This window comes from Pongo abelii, chromosome 3, assembly GCF_028885655.2.
Source record: "Pongo abelii isolate AG06213 chromosome 3, NHGRI_mPonAbe1-v2.0_pri, whole genome shotgun sequence".
NCBI lineage: Eukaryota > Metazoa > Chordata > Mammalia > Primates > Hominidae > Pongo > Pongo abelii.
In genome coordinates, this window is record NC_071988.2 from 127,897,112 (window position 1) to 127,919,980 (window position 22,869).

The 22,869-nt window shown below is 33.8% G+C and overlaps 1 protein-coding gene across 9 annotated transcripts in view; it reads right to left on the reverse strand.

Moving 5' to 3' along the window:
* TBCK (TBC1 domain containing kinase) overlaps positions 1 to 22,869 on the reverse strand; it is a 267,698-nt gene that overhangs the window by 188,571 nt on the left and 56,258 nt on the right. For all 9 annotated transcript variants that reach the window (XM_024245819.3, XM_024245820.3, XM_054554234.2 and 6 more), the window contains 8 exons: positions 14,800 to 14,941; positions 13,383 to 13,443; positions 11,883 to 11,944; positions 11,207 to 11,268; positions 10,093 to 10,241; positions 7,577 to 7,715; positions 5,858 to 5,957; positions 149 to 198 (listed from right to left, as the gene is read on the reverse strand). In XM_024245819.3, the coding sequence (XP_024101587.1) occupies positions 149 to 198; positions 5,858 to 5,957; positions 7,577 to 7,715; positions 10,093 to 10,241; positions 11,207 to 11,268; positions 11,883 to 11,944; positions 13,383 to 13,443; positions 14,800 to 14,941 (765 nt within the window). The remainder of the gene's footprint in view (positions 1 to 148; positions 199 to 5,857; positions 5,958 to 7,576; positions 7,716 to 10,092; positions 10,242 to 11,206; positions 11,269 to 11,882; positions 11,945 to 13,382; positions 13,444 to 14,799; positions 14,942 to 22,869) is intronic.

Here is a 22,869-nt window from a genome sequence, read left to right on the forward strand (position 1 = left end):
ATTTCAGAAAAAGCACAAAATTTTAATAAACCAGAACCTCAGGTTATTATTTTCTATTTAGGAAACATATTTCAAAGAAAATGTATAAAATTCTTATCAATCTAAATAGAAAGAAAAATAAATCTAAAATGCGACTACATATACTCACTCATCTTCAAGTAATGGGTAAAATGCTTCTCCACCAACATCTTTCAATCTCTGTGTATTTAAAGACAAAATATTTATGTATCAACATATTGGGCAGAAACCCTGATCTGTGTTTAAAAAGACAAGTAATATAACAACTATAAATTTATAAAGGGACCTAGAAAAGTATAAAATAGATTCTAAAAATCAGTTCTTACCATAAACATGCAAGCATGCAATGCCTCTACTGATTAAGGTTTGGCTGTGAAAAACAACTTTTCTTTTTTTTTTTTCTTATCTGTAGGTATCACTCATAAATGTTAGAGACTTATCATGATATATTTTCCAAACACAACTCAGAATTACTAGCACTAGTATAAAACTTAATGAATCGGAAAAAAGTTTTAAGTTATATGAAGAAAGATGATTAAAAAGAGGTACTACATAGCCATGTATATACTAAAAGAACAACTTAGATTTATTTTTGCTTTGGCATAATACAAGCTAAGTCAAAAAGAAAGGTGCTCGAAAAAGGATTCCAAAACATTTCTCACATTATATTTTGAACACGTATGATTCAAACAGCTAATAAATCAATGGACAGAGTTCACTTAATGACAAAATCATTTTAATAAATGTTGTTCCAAATAACAACCCTGACAGGATTACAGGTATTCTTCAAAATCATAAGCAGGAAGGCAGTAATAAAGTGTTAACCACATCCTAAGCAAGGTGATTAAAGTTAATGCCATCTTGCCTGCTGCTCTGCTGTTCAACTTCCAACTTGAAGGCAGAATGTCTGCTCCCATGGGGACTGACATAGAAGTTCAAGCTGTGTGTGCAGCAAGCACTGATCTTCTGTTGATTAGAGTCCTTGTGCACCCATGTGAGTTATTCCCAGAATTTTTAAAGCTTAAGAAAAATCTTTTACTCAAACGAAGAATTCAGCAAACACTGAATTTATGCCTGGTTCTACTCTAAAAATCAATGTGCTATGTACTTATCCTATTTTAAAAAACCTTTAGGTATATTTTTCATATATTAAAGTTTTAAGTAAAGAAATAAAATTTTCCCAAGTTTTACTGCATTATTAATACACATAAATCTTTTTAAAGATTAGTTTTCAGTATACTGTATGTCATAGATTTTATCTAATAAGTATCTTGTTTGTCTTTTCTAAATAAAAATTTAGCACATTAGGATTTTTAAAAGGTGAATGAAAACACTAAAGATAAAAATTATTATATGGTTTCCATATCATTTTAAGATTCAGCAAATTAATATTTCTTAATAACTACAGAAGAAGAGTATTTTAAATTTCACAAGTAGAACTGTAAAGGAATTGAAACATTTAGATTTGAAGCCTACATTCATTTAACTTGGATTATATTTAAATTGAAGAAACAAATTAAGAGCAAAACAAAATCAGCTGAAATCATATATTTTGGATGTAATTTATTGTTTGCTGCAGGGTATTGTTACTTATTTTGTTACTTTCCACATCCTTTCTTTCAAAGAGATTATAAATTCAGAGTATTGAGTAGGAATAATTATATATTTTAATTTTCTGTTGCTAGCATTATGGCAGACAAGAGATTCTAATACTCTCCTACTACATAACATGTAAAATATTAAATGGTTAGATAAGCTTTAAAACATAAGGAAAATGCAGTGATAACAGATATAAAACCAGGCCTAGAGAGAAAGGAGTTAATAACTGTGGTCTAGAGATTTGGAATATAATGGGATAAAGGTTTGGGAACCTACATAACAGACCTTCAGAATGGAGAAGATCCTTCTAAAGCCACGTAAAGAAAAAACTAGGGGAATTGCTAGCTTAGACAGAAAACAAGGATAGGTACCTATTTCAGCTTTGGCTATGAATGGTTAAAAATAAAAAGGCTAGGACTTCCACTTTCTTATACAAAATATAAACAGCTTAGAAGGCATCATTCTTCCTCCAACAAGAAAAATGCTGAACAAACTGAAAATCAAAAACTCATCTCACATCTGTCAGAATCAGAGCATTGTGATGTCCTAAAAGCTGGAGGGACCCTCGAATACAGGGAATCACAGCTCAACAGGAACAGAGCCACTGCTGGAGCCTGTTAAGATCAATTAAAAGGCAATTATCTAATACTTGCAGGCTGAGCACAGACTAATATGAGAGAGAAAAACTTCTGGAGGCCCAGCCGTAGGGAGGCCTTCCTTGCTTCCATGAGATTAACCTCCACAGGTCCCACAAGTTCTCAGGATGAAGATCTGAGAAAAATACCCTTGACTGCCTGCAGGGGGAGGTGGAAAGTAACCAATCTGAAATACAGCCAGAGTACTCTGTTTTCCTTAAGAGAGGCCTGTCTTAAAGGGAAACTCTTCCGTCAGGTCTTAACTAACTTGGGTTTTGCAGAAATCTAACCAACTTGGGAAGGAAATATTCAGCTCCAGTCCACTCTAGTCTTTGATGTAGGGGAACAGAAATACCCAACTCCAGCCCCTCTAGCTTTCCTGTCTCATGTTTGGGAGGAGGAGTGGGAGAAGCTGAGAAGCCTTGTGAAGGTCACAGCCCAGGAACACAGGCTCACTAAAAAACTGGGACTTACTGATAAGATTATAAAATACTTCTCCCCTATACTTTACTATATTAATAGGGCTTCTATATAATAACAGGATTCATTCCTTCATTTAGTTATTATATAGGAAGAGAACATATAACATCGAATGAAGAGAAGTACCATGGAGGAAAAAAACAAAACAGGATAAAGAATACAAGGGATAGGTGTGGCATTGCTATTTTATAAAGGATGGCCAACAAAAGCCACCAATAGGTGACATTTTAGCAGAGAATGTAAAGAAAAGAAATGGAAGCACCGAAAGAGTGTTACAGGCAGTGGGAAGAGCAAGTTTAAAGGCGTTGAAACATATAACTTTAGAAAATGATTTAAAAACAAAATAAACAACCTGAGTAAACTTATAACTATTAAGCAGACTGAATTAATGATTACACCCAAATAGGGATAAGCAGCCCTTACAATATGGTTTTAAAGCTAACTCCCATGAAACATTCAAGAAATAGATATATGTAATCATATAAAGTCTTTCAGAAAATAGAAAAAAAAGGCAACAATCTCCTATTTATTTTATGAGACTAGTATACCCCTGATACCAAACTAGCATGGTGCAGTAAAAGAAAAGAAACTCACAGGCCTATCTCAAATAGAAACAGAAATGTAAAAATTCTAAACAAAATATTAGAAAATCAAAACACAAAAGTATAAAAAAGGAAAAATGGAATCATGATCTGTTTGGGTTTATCCCAGAAATATAAACATGGCTCAACATTGAAAAACCCCATCAATATAATTAAATCCATTAACATAATACATAAAAAAGCATATGACCATCCAGTAAAAACACTCAGTGGAATTCAACACCCATTCATAACAAAACTTATAAGTAAGAATAGAAGACCTCCATAACTCAATGCAACAAATATCATACTTAATTATGAAATATAAAAAGCAACCTTTTAAAACCAGAAATTACACAGGAATGCCCACTATTTGTTTCTATTCAATAGTGTTATAGAGGCTCAGCAAAAATAATGAGAAAAGATGAAGTGAGTAGATAAGAATTGGAAATGAAGGAAAAAACACTACCTTAATTCACAAAGAAAACCACAGAGAATCTATAGACATATTATTTAAAAAAGAATAGGTTCAGCAATGTTGCCTGACACAAAATCCACATAAAAAAAATCAATTGTGTTACTAATCATGCACAAAACAGTAGTTGAAATGGTATTTTAAAAAATATTATTGATTTACTTTTTAAAATCCTCTACTGGTATACTTAAGATTTGGTACATTTTACTATATGAAAAAATATTATTGATGTATATTTTAAACTCATCTACTGGTATACTTAAGATCTATACATTTTACTATATGAAAATTTTGCCTAGAAAAGAACTATAAACAAATCTTTAATGTGTAAGCTGAATTGTAGTAATGTCTTCCTTTTACTTTGAAATGCAAGAACAAAAAATATGATGGATTGATGAATAGCTAGAAAGATAGACAGACATGTGATAAAGCATGTAAAATGTTAATTATAGAATCTAGGTCAGGGATTAGCAAACTGTTTCTATGCAGGGCCACATAACAAATATTTTTAGCTTTGTGGGCCATGTAGTCTCTATCGCAACTACTCAATTCTGCCAATGTAGAACAAAACAGCTATACATAATAGGTCAATGAATAGGTGTGACTTGATTTTGCTAATAGATCATATCAATGCTTGATCTAGGTGGTAAGTTGTTCACTGTAAATGCTTTTCAACTTTTCTGTTTAAAAATTTTTATAAAATGTTGGAAAAAATCATACTCATACTTACATATATATATATATATATATATATATATATATTCTATTTACAAGAGCAACAATAAATTACCTTAGGAATAAATCTGATAACTGATATACAGACATTAAAAATAAAATTGTTATATAAAATAAGACAAATAAATGACATGTTTATTTAAGCATGTTCAAGAAATAAAACCCTACATTTTAAATACATCAAATCTCTACAAATTAACCTATAAATTCAATGCAATGTCAATCAAAACCCTATAATTTTTTATGAAGTTCTTTATGATGATCATAAAAATCAGCTAGTAGAGGAAGATGTTAAAGAGCTCCTACTCCATTTTGAGGACAAAAAAACTGAAGGTCTTCCCTTGCTAGATATCAACAGTTCACATAAAACTATAGATTAAGGCAATGTGGTATTAGCTAAAATTAGAAAAACAGGCCAACAAATCAGAATACCAAGGCCCAGAAACATATCCATGCACATAGAAAAAGTTGGTATTATAGATCAAAAAAGTGAAGAGAAAACTATTCAATATATGGTACTGAGACAAGGGGTTATTTTTTTAATCAATGAAATATGATATTGGATACCTTCCTTACAACTTAATCTCAAATAAATTCTAGGTGGATTAAAGAACTAAATGTGAAACAATTATTTAAGTCTTTTATAAGGAAATATATAAAAACATTATAAAATATACTTATAACCTTGCTATTACTTTAAATAAGTTACAAGAAAAATATATCAAAATATATTTGACTATTAAAGAAAATACTGATAAAAATTTAGAATTCTATTCAATAAAAGAATCAAAATGTTGAAGGAAAAGCCACACATTAGAATATATTTCCATGACATATAGCTCACAAAGATACGATATCAGGGACACAGTTTTAAAAGTCCTCAAATCAATAAGAAATCACTCAACAGAAAAACTGACAAGAGATATGAACTAGTAATACATAGAAGAGGTAGGTGAACTGCTAGAATATGTGAAAAGACTTACAACTGCACTATAATCAGGAAATTAAAATTAGTATTACAGCAAAATACCTTTCTATACCATTAGATTAACAATTTTTTAAAATTTGATAAAAGAAAGTGTTACCAGGTAAATAAAGAAATGAGAACAGTTACCCAATGATGGCGAAAAGATAAACTGATAAAATCATTTTTGTGAACAATCAGGTAATAAAGCTGAAGTTGTACAGATGCAATTCTACTCTGGGGCACATATTTTACAGAAGCTCTCCCATATTTTGTGCAATCAAGGAGGCATACAAGATTTCTTGTGTATCTGTAAGGTTTCAATTAAAGAAAAAAAACTAAAGCAGAACCGTCAAAATATCATTCTTACATTTCTTAGCTGGCATAACGACAATGTCACAGTGGTATCATCTAAAAGCGAGCTTCTATCTCGACCTTGTCCAAAGCTTTCACCATCCTCAAAGAGAAAACTGAAAAGAAATTTTTAAAAATAATATGTACACAAAATCCAGTTTATTGTTTCTTCTAGAAAGTAAAGTTTATTCTAAGTCATCAGTCCCTTCAACAAAAAAGAATTAAACTTTAGATTGGATGTTTAATAAAACAATGTATTGAGATTTCTTCAAACAAATCTCATTTTTAAATATCTCTTGAGTTGGCATGAATATAAGTATAGAGAATTTCAGAAAAACAAAAGTGTCATTTACAACCCTTTGTTCATGCAGTTTCAATGCTAACAGTATTCTCCTGACATTAACCCAATGTGTTCCCGAGAAACTTTATACGTGTAGAAAAAGATAAAGGGAAGATGAAAGAAAAAGCATATTGGATAGTAACCTCATAGAAGAAAGGATATTAAATAATAAATGAATAAAATTTGTTTACAATTTCAATAAATTACTTTTAAGAATCTACATATCCTTTAAACCATTTCTTCTTGGAATTTCCGTAATCTTACCTCTAACTTTCTACTTAATTCAATGTATGAATGGTATAATCAAAGTTAACATTTAAAAATCAGATTAAGAGAGAAAAAAATAGAAACTAGTCAATCCAAACAATACAAAAGTTTAAAAAGAAAAAAATGATGAGCAGATGACTTCTACAGTTGCCTACAATGATCAAAACTAAGTCTAGAAATCTAAAAATTAAAATTTTATTTTATTTTATTTTGAGACAGGGTCTCTCATTCACTCAGGTTGAAGTACAGTAGCATGATCTTGGCTCACTGCAGCCTCAACTTCCCTGGGCTCAGGTGATTCTCCCACCTGCAGCTGCCTGAGTAGCTAGCACTACAGGCACACAACACCACGCCCAGCTAATTTTTTTTTCTTTGTAGAGACAGGGTTTTGCCATGTTGCCCAGGCTGATCTCAAACTCCTAGGTTCAAGCAATCCACCTGCCTTGCCTCCCAAAGTGCTGGGATCACAGGCATGATCCACCATGCCCAGCCTAAAATTAAAAATTTAAAGTATTAGTAGAAGTTCAAGAAATTTAGGTTCATATTTTTAGGAATAAACATGAATAGCAATGTTAATAACAATCTTAGCCCCAAGGCTGTAGAGGTATTTAACTTCCAGTCTAATTTCTAGCATATCTTCTTATACAGTTATGCAGATTTTTTTGCAGTACACTAGCACAGTAATGATCTCTGGGACTTGCAGTGAGACCACAGAGTTCATTTACATTTACAAGTATATTTGGAAAAAGAACATAGTTCTTCATAGTAGGAATACTAAGCTAGTTTTTAGTTAACTCTCTTAAATATTCTATTGTGACTTGTGTGTTTTTCATTAACATCAATTATTCTAAGATATTCCCTAATATTAACTTCACTTCAAATAGGTCACAAAGCAAATTACTGATCAAAGACAACTGATGGGAACTCTGCAATTAGAAACTTTGGCCAGTCAAACAAGGTGTTGATTCCAATTGCTTCCAATAATTACTTAGTTGGGATGCCTACCAAAAAAATTTTAAAAACCAATTTTCAAAAAAAAACAAACAAACAATTTTTTTTTATTATTACCATATAATTATTACCATTTATTTATTTATTTAAATTCCCAAGAGAAGTTTCTTTCCTTACTTGGGTAGTGTGCAGATAGGTGGTTTGGATCGAATGATTTCCTTGTTGACAAGCTCTTTCTCCAAGTCACCTCCAGCCAAACACCAAAGGTAATAAACTTCTTCAATAGATCTTTCTGCCAGGTAATCATTATTTATATCTATTAAAAGCAAATTTAAGGAATCATTGTATTATATTTTCTACTTTTATTAAAAGTCAACAGGCAGTAATAGCTGCCATTCTAAAAAAAAATAAACACTGAAGAACAGACTTCCAGTTTCTAGTTCTGATTGTAAGGAGCCTGAAATTTGCTACTCCATCCTAACAACAAATAAAAAGTTGAACAGACTGAAAAATCAACAATTCTTCGATCTGTAAGAGAGGTGAGGACATAGGGCAAACTTCTGTCCCCAGGACAGGAGAATACAGGGAGTTACGGCATTCTGGAACAGACATTCATGAGCAGTGCCTCAGGAACCAGTGCCAAGTTTGGGAAACCTAAACTGTAATTGATAAATTACTGGAGGCTCAGTGTGGACAAGTCTGAGAGTTAAAAACTCCAGAGGGAACTTGTCATAAGGGATACCCCCACACTTTTGTGAGTCTGGAGATTGACAAGGTTCTTACGGTAAATATTGGAGGAAAATGCCCTTATGTTTCCAGCAGTGGCAGAGGAAATGGAACCATTCTGAAATACAATGAGCACTGTTCTTAACAAGGTCGGTCTTCAGGATAAACCGGTTAGTCAGAGCCTAACTCACTTGGATAATATCAGAGCCTAACTGACTTGCAGAGGGGAAATACCAAAATGCAGCCAGCTCTAGCCTTCTATGTGGTGGTTAACGTATGGGGAACAGAAGCATTCTGTAGTAAGTCCTACGATTAGGTCTCAATCTTTAAGTGAGCCAGTGACTCTAGACAAAGTGTTTCCTTGCCCTTAAGGAGTGGCTGGAACGAGTTGGAGCTTGATATTTCCCCTCTCCTACTGGAGGTATGCCATGACTGGCAAATTCTGATTCAATTTTTGTAATAATTTGAATGCTCCCAGCTGAAAATAATATACTACTAAAAGTGGCTTATAAAGACATTTATTCATCTCTCTTAATAAAATCATAGGTACAGGAGGGGCCTATGCTTATCAAAATTCTAGACCATTTCCTGCATTCAGAAGAGAAGAAAGTGGTGAACCTATGCTGCAGTACCTTTCTTGACAAGAAAATTTGTTTTTTCCCTATAAGTAGCCCTTATGTCCAGCACTTTCATTTAGATCCCATTAACCAAGTCTAGTTCACAAGCTTACTGCCCATAGCAAGGGAAACTAGAAAAAAACATCTGGAATTTTCACCGTTTATAATGAATACATAGTATTGGAAATTTTACACTCTATATTGGAAAAGGAATAAGGGGAGAAAATAGCACATGGGGAGGCAACCAACACAAATTGTTCCTTCCCTCATATCTCAAGGCAATGGCTGGCTGCCTTTTCTGAAGTCTTCCTTGATGTCCCAGACAGAAATACAGAATTAGGTGCTCCTGCTATGCTGCCATTGTGCTATATTCATGCTGACCTTCATTTATAACAGTGATTGTATAACTAAATGTCTGTCTGCCTTCCCATTTGGCATGAATGTTACTTAAAGATACAGTATGTGACACATACCAGGAACTCAATAAATGTTTAACTGAATGAATGTTTAGTAACCATTTTCTGCCATGACTTAAGTTGTAACAACTTTTCAGAATAAAGGTAACTTACTGGTGTCACTAAACCTTACATTCCAAGAGTTGTAATCTTCACACAAGAATTGAAAGTCTAAAAGCTGGTATTCTCTTCAACATGCAGAATATAATGGTATGTAATTCTTATCAATAATATTATTTTTAGAGATCATTTATAAATAAATTATATAGAATATCAGTAACTTAAATATAAAGGATAAACTGTTAGCTCAAATGTGTGTGTGTTAATGTGTATTCTAGCCACTCCTTAAGGGCAAGGAAGCACTTGTCTAAAGGCTAGAGGCACAGGCTCACTTAAAGCTTCAGAACTAATCACAGGATTGACTATAGAATGCTTCTGTTAACTTTAACCACCACACAACACAGAAGGCTAGAGCTGGCTGCAATTTGCTATTTCCCCTCACCAGTTCAGTTAGGCTCTGATATTATCCAAGCAAGTTAGACTCTGACTAACTATATATATATATATATATATTTGTGTGTGTGTGTATATACTTTGTTTTTTGTTGTTGTTGTTGTTTTGTGTAGAGACAGGATATCTCTACGTTGACCAGGCTGGTCTCAAATGCCTGGCCTCAAGTGATCCTCCCTCTTTGACCTCCCAAAGTTCTGGGATTATAGGTATGAGCCACTGCACCCAGCCAGTCAGTTACATTTTAATCACTTCCAGAATTGTCTCTTAATTCCCATGATCCCACTAATATATATTGTTGATAAATTCAAAACTGAAAGTAGGACAAGGAAACTTCTTTAAAAACAAGGCTCATATTATTTTCTATGCTTTAATTTATCATTACCTTTACAAAACTGACTGATATCCTCAGGCAGAGTTAAATCAGCACATCTCAGAGAAGATGAAAACAGACTGGCAGGTTTGGTAAAGGGGGTATATAAAGGTGATACCTCACTGAACACTTTGTCCTTCATTAATTCATCTGGGGTTGGCCTTAAGAACATTTAAAATACAGAGCATGAATGAAAGTCATAAAAAATTTCCTAGAATAATGGCAAACATTCAAGAGAATGGATAAAAGTCTTAAATACCTCATTAGCACAGAAAATAATACAGCTCTCCTTTGCAGAGTCTAGATGCATACTTTTATATTATAATCAAATAACTGTGAGTAAATACTGAATTTTTTTTACTTATGTTGTACTTTACCTCATGATGTATCAAAAATATCATTCCATAAAAGCTTCTGCATTGTTTACTTTTAGCCTGACTAGCATTCACCTGCTTTACTGAATATCTTAAATAATTAAATAATATTTATGCAAACTATTATAATAATACCATTTGGCTTTTCTTCCTGTCCTTTAATGTGGTACATTCACACAAAACTATTTCTCTCTAACATGTCTTGATAAAGTTGTTTTTCTAAAGGCAAATTTGTATACATTATTTTCAAACATTATATACTAAAGGAATTTAGGGATAGCTGTATGACTAGTAGTGACATCATCAAGTCAAAGTCAATTACTGAAACTTCTAAGAAATCCTTTTTTATTATCAACAATTGTTAGTTTATCACACCACTTGTCCAAGTTCACTGCTATAATACATATTGACAACAAACTTTTATTCTCATTTCACTGATGTTATTATTGGGTCTAGGAATACCTACATTACACAGTTTAGTTAATATTCTATTTAAAAGCTTGGAAATGAACTAATAACTTCTTTAGTATATGTCAGTTTTCTGACCGTGGTTTAACTTTAATTACTTTTTCATTTATTCACAAAAAATGAAAGCTTACATCATTCACAGTTATGATACTGATGTCATTTATATACTACTACATATGTACATTATCTTTATTTAATCCATTATATTAAAACAAATAAGAAAAAAATCAATTGCTTATGTGTAAAGGATCTCAATGTAATCCTAATCTCTAAATAATATCAACCTCTTAGAAGGATGGAAGGTAAGGCACTTCTTCAAAAGATCTATCACAGTTTCAGGAAGCTCCTGGTAAATAAAGAGAGAAAATAATTAATTAAAATGATCAATTTTAGAAATACACTTTATTCAAATGTTTGCTAATCTAGAAGGTTTTGATGTTTTTAAAGTTTTTATTTGTACTTTATACACATTTAGTCACTGTGAAAAAGCAAATACTTAAAGAGAAATAAGCATTGCTTTAAAATAGCTTCCAACTGGATCCCAAGTGTGTAAAATAAATTTTCGTTAACAGATTGCTATGGTTTGAATGTGTTCCCTCCAAAGTTCAGGCTTCATGAACTTTGAAACTTAATGGCCAATGTGATGGTATTAAGAGGTGAGGCCTTTAAGAAGTAATTAGGTCACAAGGGCTCTTCCTCTGGTGAATGGCATTAAGAGGCTTATAAAGGTGAGACTTCACATAGCAATTGCCTAGCTTGCCCTTCCGCCTTGTAAGGACAGTGTTTCTCTCTCAGAAGACTGCAGCCCTCACCAGACAACCAAATGTACTGGTGCCTTTAACTTGGACTTCCTAGTTTCAATAACTGCGGAAAAATAAATTTTTGTCTTTATAAGTTACCCAATATCAGGTATTTTGTTGTAGCAGCAAAAATGGACTAAGACCCAGATTAATGACAAACCTTTATAATGTCCAAACAACCATGCTCTTCAGCCAGAACTAGTAAAGTGTCATCTACACAGTCTATAAAACAGAAAAACTATATGAATAAATGCTGCTTTTCTAATCTGTCCAACAAATCAGAAAATAAACTGATCAAAAATGTTTTAATGGAGTAATGCAATTTTGGAACTTAAAATACTGAAAACTTTATCATTTTGTTAAATTTCTTTACACGTTTTGATAAAAATGAAAAGTTTCAGATAAATACTAATTGAATAACTGACACTGAAAGATATCAGCTTAAATAGTTTGATAAAGGAGCAATTCCTTTACAAGGAAGGTAAAGATATTCTAGCTCTCTCTGTCTCTCTCTAAATATATACATGCAGACACACACAGCTGACCCTTGAACAACATGGGTTTAAACTGCACAGGTCCACTTATATGTGGATTGTTTCCAACCAAACATGGGTTGAAAATACAGTATTTGTGGATGCGAAATCTGCATGTATGTAGGACCGACTTTTCATACACATGGGTTCTGTGGGGCTGACTGTGGAACTTGAGTATACATGGATTTTGTTACATATGAGGGTGCTAGAACCAATCGTCTTCAAGAAATGGCTGTATATAAACAGCGCTTTTTAAGAAGGCTTTGTAGTGTTTTTATTTTTCCATGATTACAAAACTAATTTATTTTTATTATACATAATTTGGAAAATGTACTTACATTTATTTGGGAATTTAAAGTATAAGTTTAGGTTACAGACCACATTTAAGAATCTCCAAGGCTTCTTAATAGCTGTAGTATCAATCTTTGTAATTAAATGTGGTAAATCTGGTAAAACTTTTGCAAATTTATTTATAATTCATTATTATTTAATGTTTACTAATACTTTCCTGTACATATTCTTATTTGTAAATGTTTTTAACTTGGATACTAATCTGTCACTCTTTTGCATAAAGTGTTCTATCACTGTTTTTCTCTCCTTAATTACCAAACATGCTTAATTAATTCCACTCTAAAGTAGATTACATAAATGTTTATTAATTTGAATTATACATGTTTGGATCCACATACATAAAAATTCATATGAGCCTTTTCTAAGCAAAAATCAATATTCTTCTTGAGTAGTTATTTGTACATGATTCATCAAATAGAAAGATAGCCCAAAAGTTAAGATACATTGTCTGAAGGTAAACTGCTACAGAAATACAATTTTATATTCTCATATTTTGATTTCACAAGTTAATTTACTTGGCTAGATCATAAAGCTGAGATTATTTCCATCTAGGTTAAAACTCCTCAGAGAATAAGGAAATTTCTGCTGTAATATTTTAGAAGGGACCTCATATGCTGTTCTGCTGATCATTACCACTGATCATTAGCAACTTGAGTAAAGGTGGAATATTTCAGTGTACTCACTATTTCAAAAGAATACATCCTCAATGTGCATGATTACTAATAGTTACTAAGTTATATTTGTATTTGAAAGATAAGCAATTGTATGACACTTACCCAAAGTAAGCAGAAATTTTAGTCTTTCAGAAATATCCAAGCTCTGAAATAATTTTCTTCCCTAAATGAGAAAAGAAATTTGTATTAATATTTACACGTTTTTTTCTAGGAAGGCATTTTTCTCCCCTTATAGCTGAAACTGATTTTATCAGGCAACTCTACTTATCTCCAAAAGTTTTATTGGATTTTTAAAGTCAGCTCCACTAAAGAAAAATTACTGGTGAAATAACGTTTTAGAAAGTGTTGCATAATATGTATCATTTAAACATTTCATACATCTAAGGGTCATTACATTCTAGTTTGATGTAAGCGTTATTCACTTTTGAGATCCACACATACTTGGATATCTAGATGTATTCTAGGCCACATGGAGTCGTACTTTATTGAGACCAAGATGCCTCCTGGGTAAGACTGATTATACCCTTTCGTCTACCGAGCTAATTCTTACTTAAATATCATGATGCAGGTAGTCTGCTTCTCCATTAAAAAAACTTCATAACACTCCTTCCTCTTACCACAATAACTTCAGACAGCCATCCTTCATGCTCCTACAGCACCTGGTATATTTTAAGATACACACATTATATTTTAATTATTTCCTTATTAGTCTGCCTCAGGAGGCTCCTTGGTATAAGGTCTGGAGTCAAACACTTATACCTTCAGCATTGATGAGTTGAGCAATGATTGTGTGCCAAATTGGACTCTTCCACCACCAAATAGTTATATAAATTTGGCAAACTACTTAACCACCTGAAGTCTCACTTTTCTCATCTGTAAAATTAAAATATTAACTGTACATATACCACAGGTTATGGTGAGGGTTACGTAATGCAGAATATGCTTCATTAATGTTCGCTATCATTATATTTCTCTTATCATAAACAAATTAAGCTTATATGATCATTTAAATAAACTTAGAAGGAAAAGGCTTAAGATTACCTGGTGTTTATAGAAAAAAGAGAGAAGAAAAAATGTTCTTAAACACTTATCAAATCAGAACTACAGGTAGAGATCATTAAAAAAAGCTGCTATTCTTCTCAATCTTACATTACTGTCATATCAGTCTTCTAAAAACGTATTTTTGATTTCAATATCTTGTTAAACTTTTAATGGTACTTCATATATCTTATATAACTTAATATAAACATCTTAACTTTGTAAAAATATACACATTATAGAGATATCAAAATAATATACATCTGGTAACATTTACATTCACACTTAGTAAAAGTATGTTTCTAGAGATGCCAAAAAATATGTGAAATTATCAAACATGATTAAGTCAAATTAAGCCTTTTCTCCTCTATGTAATTAATTTGCACAGCAAAAACATACTATTATTAACTTTCTTCTCCAAAAGATTATTCCAATAAATGCACAATTTCCTTTTATCATATTAATATTTCTTTATACATACCACACAAAGCTCAAATAAAATGATTCCAAGAGACCATACATCTGATTTGGGGCCAGAAGGCAATGGTTTTTTACTTGGTATGTGATCAGTGGTTTTGAAAATTCCCTGTGCAATTACCTCAGGGGCCAAGTATGAGGGATACCTGTAATGATACATTAAAATAATGAATAATTACAACAGGGAAAGAAGCGATAGTACATTTTTACAATCAATACGGTAAGATCTATGTAAAAGTCTCATGCAATTAAATTAACAACTGTTGCTAGAAAGCATTCTAAACTAACCATCATAATACAGACCTTTAATGTCAAGGAATCAAGAGTAAATATACACAAGTCTGAAATAGTTTTAAAACCTTCATGTCTCCCTCCAGCATTAACTCCTTTATTTGCTTTTCTCTGTGTTTTTAACACAGTCCTCTAGGCTTCCAAGTGTTTTTCCTTCCTTCTTATTGCCTATCTTCCCTTAATGCTGAATTAATATTTAAACTGCATTTTATCTTTTAAAAAAGTATTTATTTTTAGTAGTAAGAATGTTAATGCTATAAAAAAGATATAAATTAAAAAGTAGAACTCCTATCTCTACACCCCTGTCACCCATCCATATTTATGTATATACAACTTTGTCCACCCATCACCTCTGCCCCACATGGTGAAATACTATACATATTGCTATGTACCTTTTTTCCACTTAAAGTGTATTTTAGAGATTGTTCTTTAAAAACACAAGTATAGAGTTTCCTCATTCTTTTTGAAAACTGCGAATAATTTCATTGATGCACTTAATTTGATGAAACAAAAACATTTTGGAACTTCTATTCTTTTGATATGAGAATGAATAATGAGATGAATATATTATGACTATTACATATCCCACAAGTATATAAATATAAATGACAGATACATTCTTAGAAGTGGCATTCCAAGATCATAAGGTATGTGCATTTTAAATTTTGATTTGTCACACCAAGTTGCCCTTTGGAGAGGTTTTATCAATTTATATTGTCATAAGTAATACATGAGGGTGCCTATTTCCTCACAACTTCACTGACATAAAAAGTTTTTTGAAAACTGGTTTAGCAAATATTGAATAAACACAAAACACTGCCTATTAAATATGAATCAGGTATAAAGAAGAAAGCTTCAATGAACACCCATGTACCAAGAAGCAGTTTAAGTGAAGAACATAAAATTATCACCAAAAGTCCCTTTGTGCTTCTCCCTGATTGTATCTCCATCCCTGTTCCTCCAGAGGAGAAGGTGCCTGGAATTTTGTGTTTGTCATTCTCTTCCATTTCCTGATGGTTTTACCATGTTTGCATCCCTAAAAAATGTACTGTTTAGTCAAGCATATCTGAACTTTATAACACTGGAATTAGGATGACTGTATTCTTTTGCTTTTTCAATCAAGATTATCTATATGGTTGCATGAAGCTGTATCCATTAAATTCTTGTTTCTATTATATGAATGTAACATAATTTATACATTCAAATGGCAATGGCATTTAAGCTGTTTCCTGCTTTTTATTATTAACATTATAAACGTTGCACAGAATGCCATGTATGGTATACATCTGCAAAAAGTTCCCAAGGTTAACAACCTAGAACCAAATTTCTAAGCCATAGGATATGTGCACTTTCTACTTCATTACACAGTGCCAAATGTTTTTCAAAAGGAGTTATACCAATCTATACACTTGCCAGCAGTGAATGACTGTTTCTATTGTTTTACTTCTTCACCAACACTTGATATTTGACAGACTTTTTAATGTTTAACAATCTGGTATATAAAATCTATTGTGGTTTTACTTTGCATTTCCTTAAAAATTAATGACATTGAGGCATATGTTCATATGTTTATTAGTCATTTGGGTTTATTAATGTGTGATATGTCCATTCAAGTCTTTTGCTTATTTCTCTAGTTGTTTTGGGGTCCCCAAGACCACTCTCATGTTTAGAAATTCACTAGAAGGACTTACAAGACTTAGCAAATAAGTGTACTCACAGCTAAGATTTATTACAGTGACGTAGTAAGGGCATAGCTGGATCACAAGGGACAAAGACAGAGAGGGAGTTTCCAGGAACCTATATACAGGCTTCCTTATGCTCTCTCCCTCCTATCAGGGATCACACAGAATATATTCTTCTTCCAGCAACAAAAATATAGGACCATGTATGTGATGTATCTTTCGTTTTCTTTTTTTTTTTTAACTTCTTTCCAATCTTGAAGAACAAATGTTATGTGATATTTCTGGCCAGAGAAGCTCATTGAAAATCCAAGGATTTTATTTGGGACTTGTCACACAGGCACTCTCTGCCTGGCATGTACAAAAATTCAAGAACTCAAGAAGGAAAGCAAGTGTTCAGCATAAAACACTTTGGTTGTTTACAAGCACAGTAAACTAGCCTCAGCAGTTAGGGATCCATGGGGACATTTCTGCAATCCAAGTTTCAAGGCAACAGCCAAGGGCAAACATTGCTAGCAGGATTTAGTTTCTAAGGATAGCAGTCTTAGGCTTCCTATGATAATCTTTTACTGCACAGTTGTTCTTTAATTCCAGATACTAATGTGTTCTTCAGTAATTATGACTTGAAATATTTTCTACCACTTTGTCGTTTTGTCTTTTCTTTCTCTCTATGGCATCTGTTTATAAATGAGAAGTTCCTATCTTTCAGTTGAATTAAACTTTTTTCCTTATACTTAATGATTTTGTCAAAATAATCTGTTAATTTTCTCAAAATTTCAGTTTAGCCTTTTATATTTAAGTTTCTTGATTCATCTAGAATTCATTTTTCATATGATATCAGACAAGGTACAACTTATTTTCCTACATAAATAAGCAATTGAGCCCTGTTCCCTTTATTGAAATCTTTCTCCCCAAGTAGTCTGCAGTGCCGGCCGTATACTAAATCAAATCTCCACACATACATAGGTTTGTTTCTTGGCTCCCTCAACTGTTCATTTGGTCAATTTGCCTAAGAGTATACTATTACACTAATTTAAATAAAATATTTTTATATAAAATATATTTTATTAAATAATTACTGATAATTGTTAAGACCTCTCAAAACATACATACCTTTTAGTTTCTCTTTGGGAAAATGCAGGCTTTTTGTAGGTGTTTGTTCTTTACACACATTTTAAAACTATCTTGCCAAGTATTTTCTCTTTCACATACAGTTGAATTTTTATTGAAAATAGATAAGATATAACGACAGGTTATAGAGAACTAACATCTTTACAATACTGACCCTAACAATCTATAAACATGGTACCTCCATATTTATTTAGGTCTTCTATAATGTCTCTCAAAAAGATTTATATTTTTTCCATAAAGGAACATATCACGGGATTTTGTGGTGTCACTTTGTCAGGTGGAAACCTCTGTGGCCAGTGGTGCCTTTGCCTGAGTTTTGCTGGGACCCACTGGGCTCGTTCTATCCACTTGGCCTGGCAGGCTGTGCTCAGCTCGTGCTACTGGCCTGGATGCCACGCCAGCCAAGGGAGAGCCAGGCATGGAGTGGCAAGGGGTGTATGAGTGAGTGTGGGGTCTGGCCACTGTGCACAGCCAGGCACACTGGCTGTGGCATGGCAGGCAGGTCCAGGTGCTGGCATAGGCACTGGCTCCCTGCAAGGCTGTGGTTGGACCAGGTGCGCTGCAAGCAGCTTCCATGGCTGGCACCAGGGAACATGGTTGTGCACGGAAACTTGGAGATGCCAGGAACTGCAGAGCCCCAAAGAGAGTGTCACAGCCCTGGCTCAGAAAGCTCCTAGGTCTGGGCTCCCCAAAGGGCTGCAGCTCCTCTCTCCTTCTGTCTTCTTTCCTTGCCACCCGTAATGTGGCAAGCAAGAGGTTGTTTCAGCCCTGTTTGTTAATAGCTGTTTTAGCTCTGCCATTTGGCAGTTCCCAAATTCTTGTCCTGCATCCAAGAAGAATAAGGTACGTGGACAAGTGGAGGGTGAGCAAGGTGAAGAGATTTATTGAGCTACAGAACACCTAACAAGACCCACAGTGGGTAGTTCCCGTCCACAGGCAGGGTGTCCCAATGAGTGTTCAGCACTCAGCTGGGAAGAGATCCTAGGGTGGATAGCTTCTCCCCTCAGGTGGGGTGTCCCTATGAGTGTTCAGTCCTCAGCAGAGAGAAGACCCTGGGGTGGGTAGCTCCTCTCTACAGCTGGCCATCCATCATCTGCTCAAGTCTGGCTGAGTCCAGGGTTTTTATGGTCCTCAGAGGGAAGAAGTGCATGTCCAGTGGTCCATGGGCGGCCATGGGTGGGCCCAGAAAAAGCACCACAAGTTCCCACTCAGGTCCACGGGACCTGCAGCCCATCTCCCACGCTTCAGGCCCTCCTGGGCTTGAAGGCGGGGCTTCACCAGGGACCTGCCCCCTTCTACCCAGGAACCTGTCTGACTCCTGTTGCTCTTCATGGTGCCCAGGCTATTCATGCCATGGAGCGCCTGCCCGCCAGCACTGAGCTGCCCTCAGCCCGCCTTCGGACTCCCTCCCTTGCTTGTTGGTGTCCGAAGTCCACAGGTGGTCAAGGCAGCAGGGGACCGGAGTGTCAGTGCTGCCTCGAGTGTGCACACACCCAGCCGGGGTCCAACAGCACCTGGGCTTGGCCCCAACATTGCTCCAAGATCAGAGTGGGTACAGGGAGCAGGGAGAGGCCAGGCAGCGGGAGTAGAAATTGCAGAGCCTACAGCTGCACCTGGGAGAACAGGGCTCCTGCCTGCTTCTGGCCCCCAAGAGCACAGGGCGGCCTGGGTCTGCAGCACCAACTTGGGCAGCTGCAGCTGTGCCCGGGAAGGTGGGGCTCCTGCCTGCTCCTGGCCCCCATAGGCTCCGTGAAGTGACAGCCCCAGCAACACCTCCCCCCACTACAGCCGGCATCATGGTAGTGGCCATCCCAGACAGGCCGCCACTGCCATCAATACCTGATTTGATTCTATAAAGTACTCATTTTGCCTGTTCTATATCTTATAACAGCTATACATGGTATGATGCTATACATGTTTGTTTTATATACTATGTATTTCACATACAAAAATTTAACCTCCCATCTCAATTAGAAAAAAAAGAACTACATACTTGAGGGCACTTGCGTATCTTTTTATAAACCCTCTACAACTACCAATGAGACTTAAATAGAGGATATACTCAGTATAGTTTTGCTTAAAAAAAAAAAATTCCTATCAAAAATTCCCATTAGGATGGCCTTACAAACAACAATTTAAGAAGCAGGTAGTAAATAAGAATTAGACATAGGAGGAATTGCTAAATTTGAATCCCAGTGCCTAGAAATAAAAGGAATAAGAACAGTTTTAGAAGAGAGATGGAGTGAAATTTTCCCATACTTATTACACATGTGCATGCCCTTTTGTCATTTATTGTCAGATTTAGTCATGAGCACCACAATCTAGATTTTAAAACCAGTTAAATTATGTCCTCTTACAATGATGAGTATAATCAAAATGTATTTAAATATATGTATCATCTATGTAATATATATTAAGTAGGCATTCAAATATTATTTCTATTTTTCTTCCTACCTTTTCTACAGCCACCTCCTCACACTATCATTGCTAGTACTTCTTATTTACATTCAAAATACAAGTCAATTAAGTCAGGGAATGTGACTTAAATTCAAATGGGTAAATTTGGTTTTTAACTCCTTTTTCATTTTAATAGAATGATGATGGTGATACCAGTATCTTCTTATGATTTGCTCATGTATTTCTCTCATATACAAATTCGTATTGTGTTATTTTACCCTAAGATGATATTGCTCTTCCAAATGAATGTGTCATATCTCTAGAAACAGCTGAAGTCTAGTGGAAGCAGCACTAGACTAGATGTTATAATACCTGTGTTCTAATTTCAGTTCTACCACATATTCTATATGTGATTTGGGTTTCTTCATCTGTAAAACTGCAATATTACTGCCTACCACACAAAGCTGTTATAAATATTAGTGAATATATAAAGACATTTAATAAAAATAAAAAATTTAATACAAATGCAATGGTGTATACTTTTATCATCATCACAATATATCCAGAAGTCAGTGTTCATCTTTTTTCCTGATTTCCAGCACATCTAACCCAAAAATGATAATAATGAAAAATCAAGCAAAACTATAGGTAAATTATTATATCAAAAACTTCTGACAGGACAGAGATAAACTTTGTTTCAAATATTCTAGTTTCCCTTTTAATCATAGGAAAATTATTAAAAAATAATAAGCTCTAGAATTTTTATTTAATGTAGTTCATCTTTTTTCAACAACCTTCTCTTCTGTAGCGTAGCATTTTAACACTCAAAGACAATTACCAGAACTTTGCTGTGAGTATGACTGATGAGGTAAATAAAGTGGCTTTCATCATCTGTTTGATGTTTTAACAAGGTATTAAGCTACTGGCCAACTGAAATGAATGCCCAATTTCCAACTCTTTACAGTATTTTGAAACAGATGGTAACATTTTACTTTGTTGTTCCTTAATATTTGTCTTTTGAATAAACTGCAAGCTTCTTCTGGTGTAAATATTTTCTTTCATGCCTTAGCTGTTTGATCACTTTATTTTTCCTGGCTAATGTTTCACATTTTGCTCTTTGATATTTTCTGGTAAGACCCTTTGGGTCTAAGACTTCAAAGCACGCCAGACCAAATGGTAACACAAGACCAATTCTATCTAAGCATTTTAAATTCAAGTGTAGCTCTTACTTGATATGCTTTAAGAAAAATCACCTCCTTTCTTCGATTCATCACTGAAACCTAAAGTACCTTTAAATAAAAATCAAAAACTTAAAGTAATTTTTAGGTTTTTGGATTTCTTTCTTACACAAATGGATTTAGACACAAGAAGCAGCAGCAATCACTTGTACTACAGCTACTTAAAAGTCACCTCGAAAGGCATTTATCATACATGACAAAGGAGCTAGAGCCTCACTAAAAACTTATATTGAACTATAAGTTGAATAAAAAACCCCTTTCATATTCAAAAGGGCTTTTTTGAACAAACAAGAAATTGTAGAATGTCTTTGCAAAATACCATTTTCATGCTTATGAAACAAGAATTGGTTTTTGCCTATAAGTTTTCAATACACAAAACTGTAAGACTATGAATTTCTGTACCTTAATAAGTAGTCCATCAAAACAGGAAATTCTCCCACTAAACAATGAGCTTCTTGAGGACAGAAAGCTATCTTATTTATTTTTGTAAAACCAACAGGCATATGAGAAATTGCTTAATAAATGTTTCGTCACTGAATAAAGTTTAAGATTATTATCTATGTCTTAATAATAAGACACAGTCATAAACTTAAAAAGTTTAGTTAAGAAACCTGTAATCTGAGTTATAAAGAAAAAAGGGCAAGTTATATATAAGGCTGGCTTTAAAAAAAAATCAAATTAAGTTTTTAAGTAACATTATGTTTGAAAAACACACTCCATGACTCCATATCACAATTCTCAGTAACGGTGTGATAGAACTGATTTTAGGAAGCCCAAAGAGGAAAACACAAATGGATACTATCAAAAACAGCCACATTACAATTGAAAAAATATGATTAAGGTCTCTAGGTTAGATAATAATACTGCATTAAGTTTAGTTTCCTTGTTTTGACAACTGTTCTGAGGTCATGTAAAAAAAAAAAAGTCCTTCTTTTAGAAAATACAAACTGAAGTACTTAGAGGTTAAAGTGCTATTATGTAATTAATCACTCTTAAGTGATTATAAAAAACAATCATTATACACATACACACATATATGCTCAGAGAAAAAACAGAGAAAAAGCAAATGTAGTGAAATGTTAACATTTGGAGAAACTGATGAAGGGTATAGAGGAATTCTTTATACTATTTTTGTTAACTATTTTATCTAAAACAATATCAACTTAAATCTTCAAAAAAGAAAATAATTATGAAAATGTCTAAAAGCAACCACACAAATATAACACAAAAATCTGTATCAGAAACATCTACTTGAATATGCATGAAACAACCTGCCATTTCTTTTGTGGAGGGCAACATACATCTGCAATTCCATAACAGAAGTGATTAAATAAACCT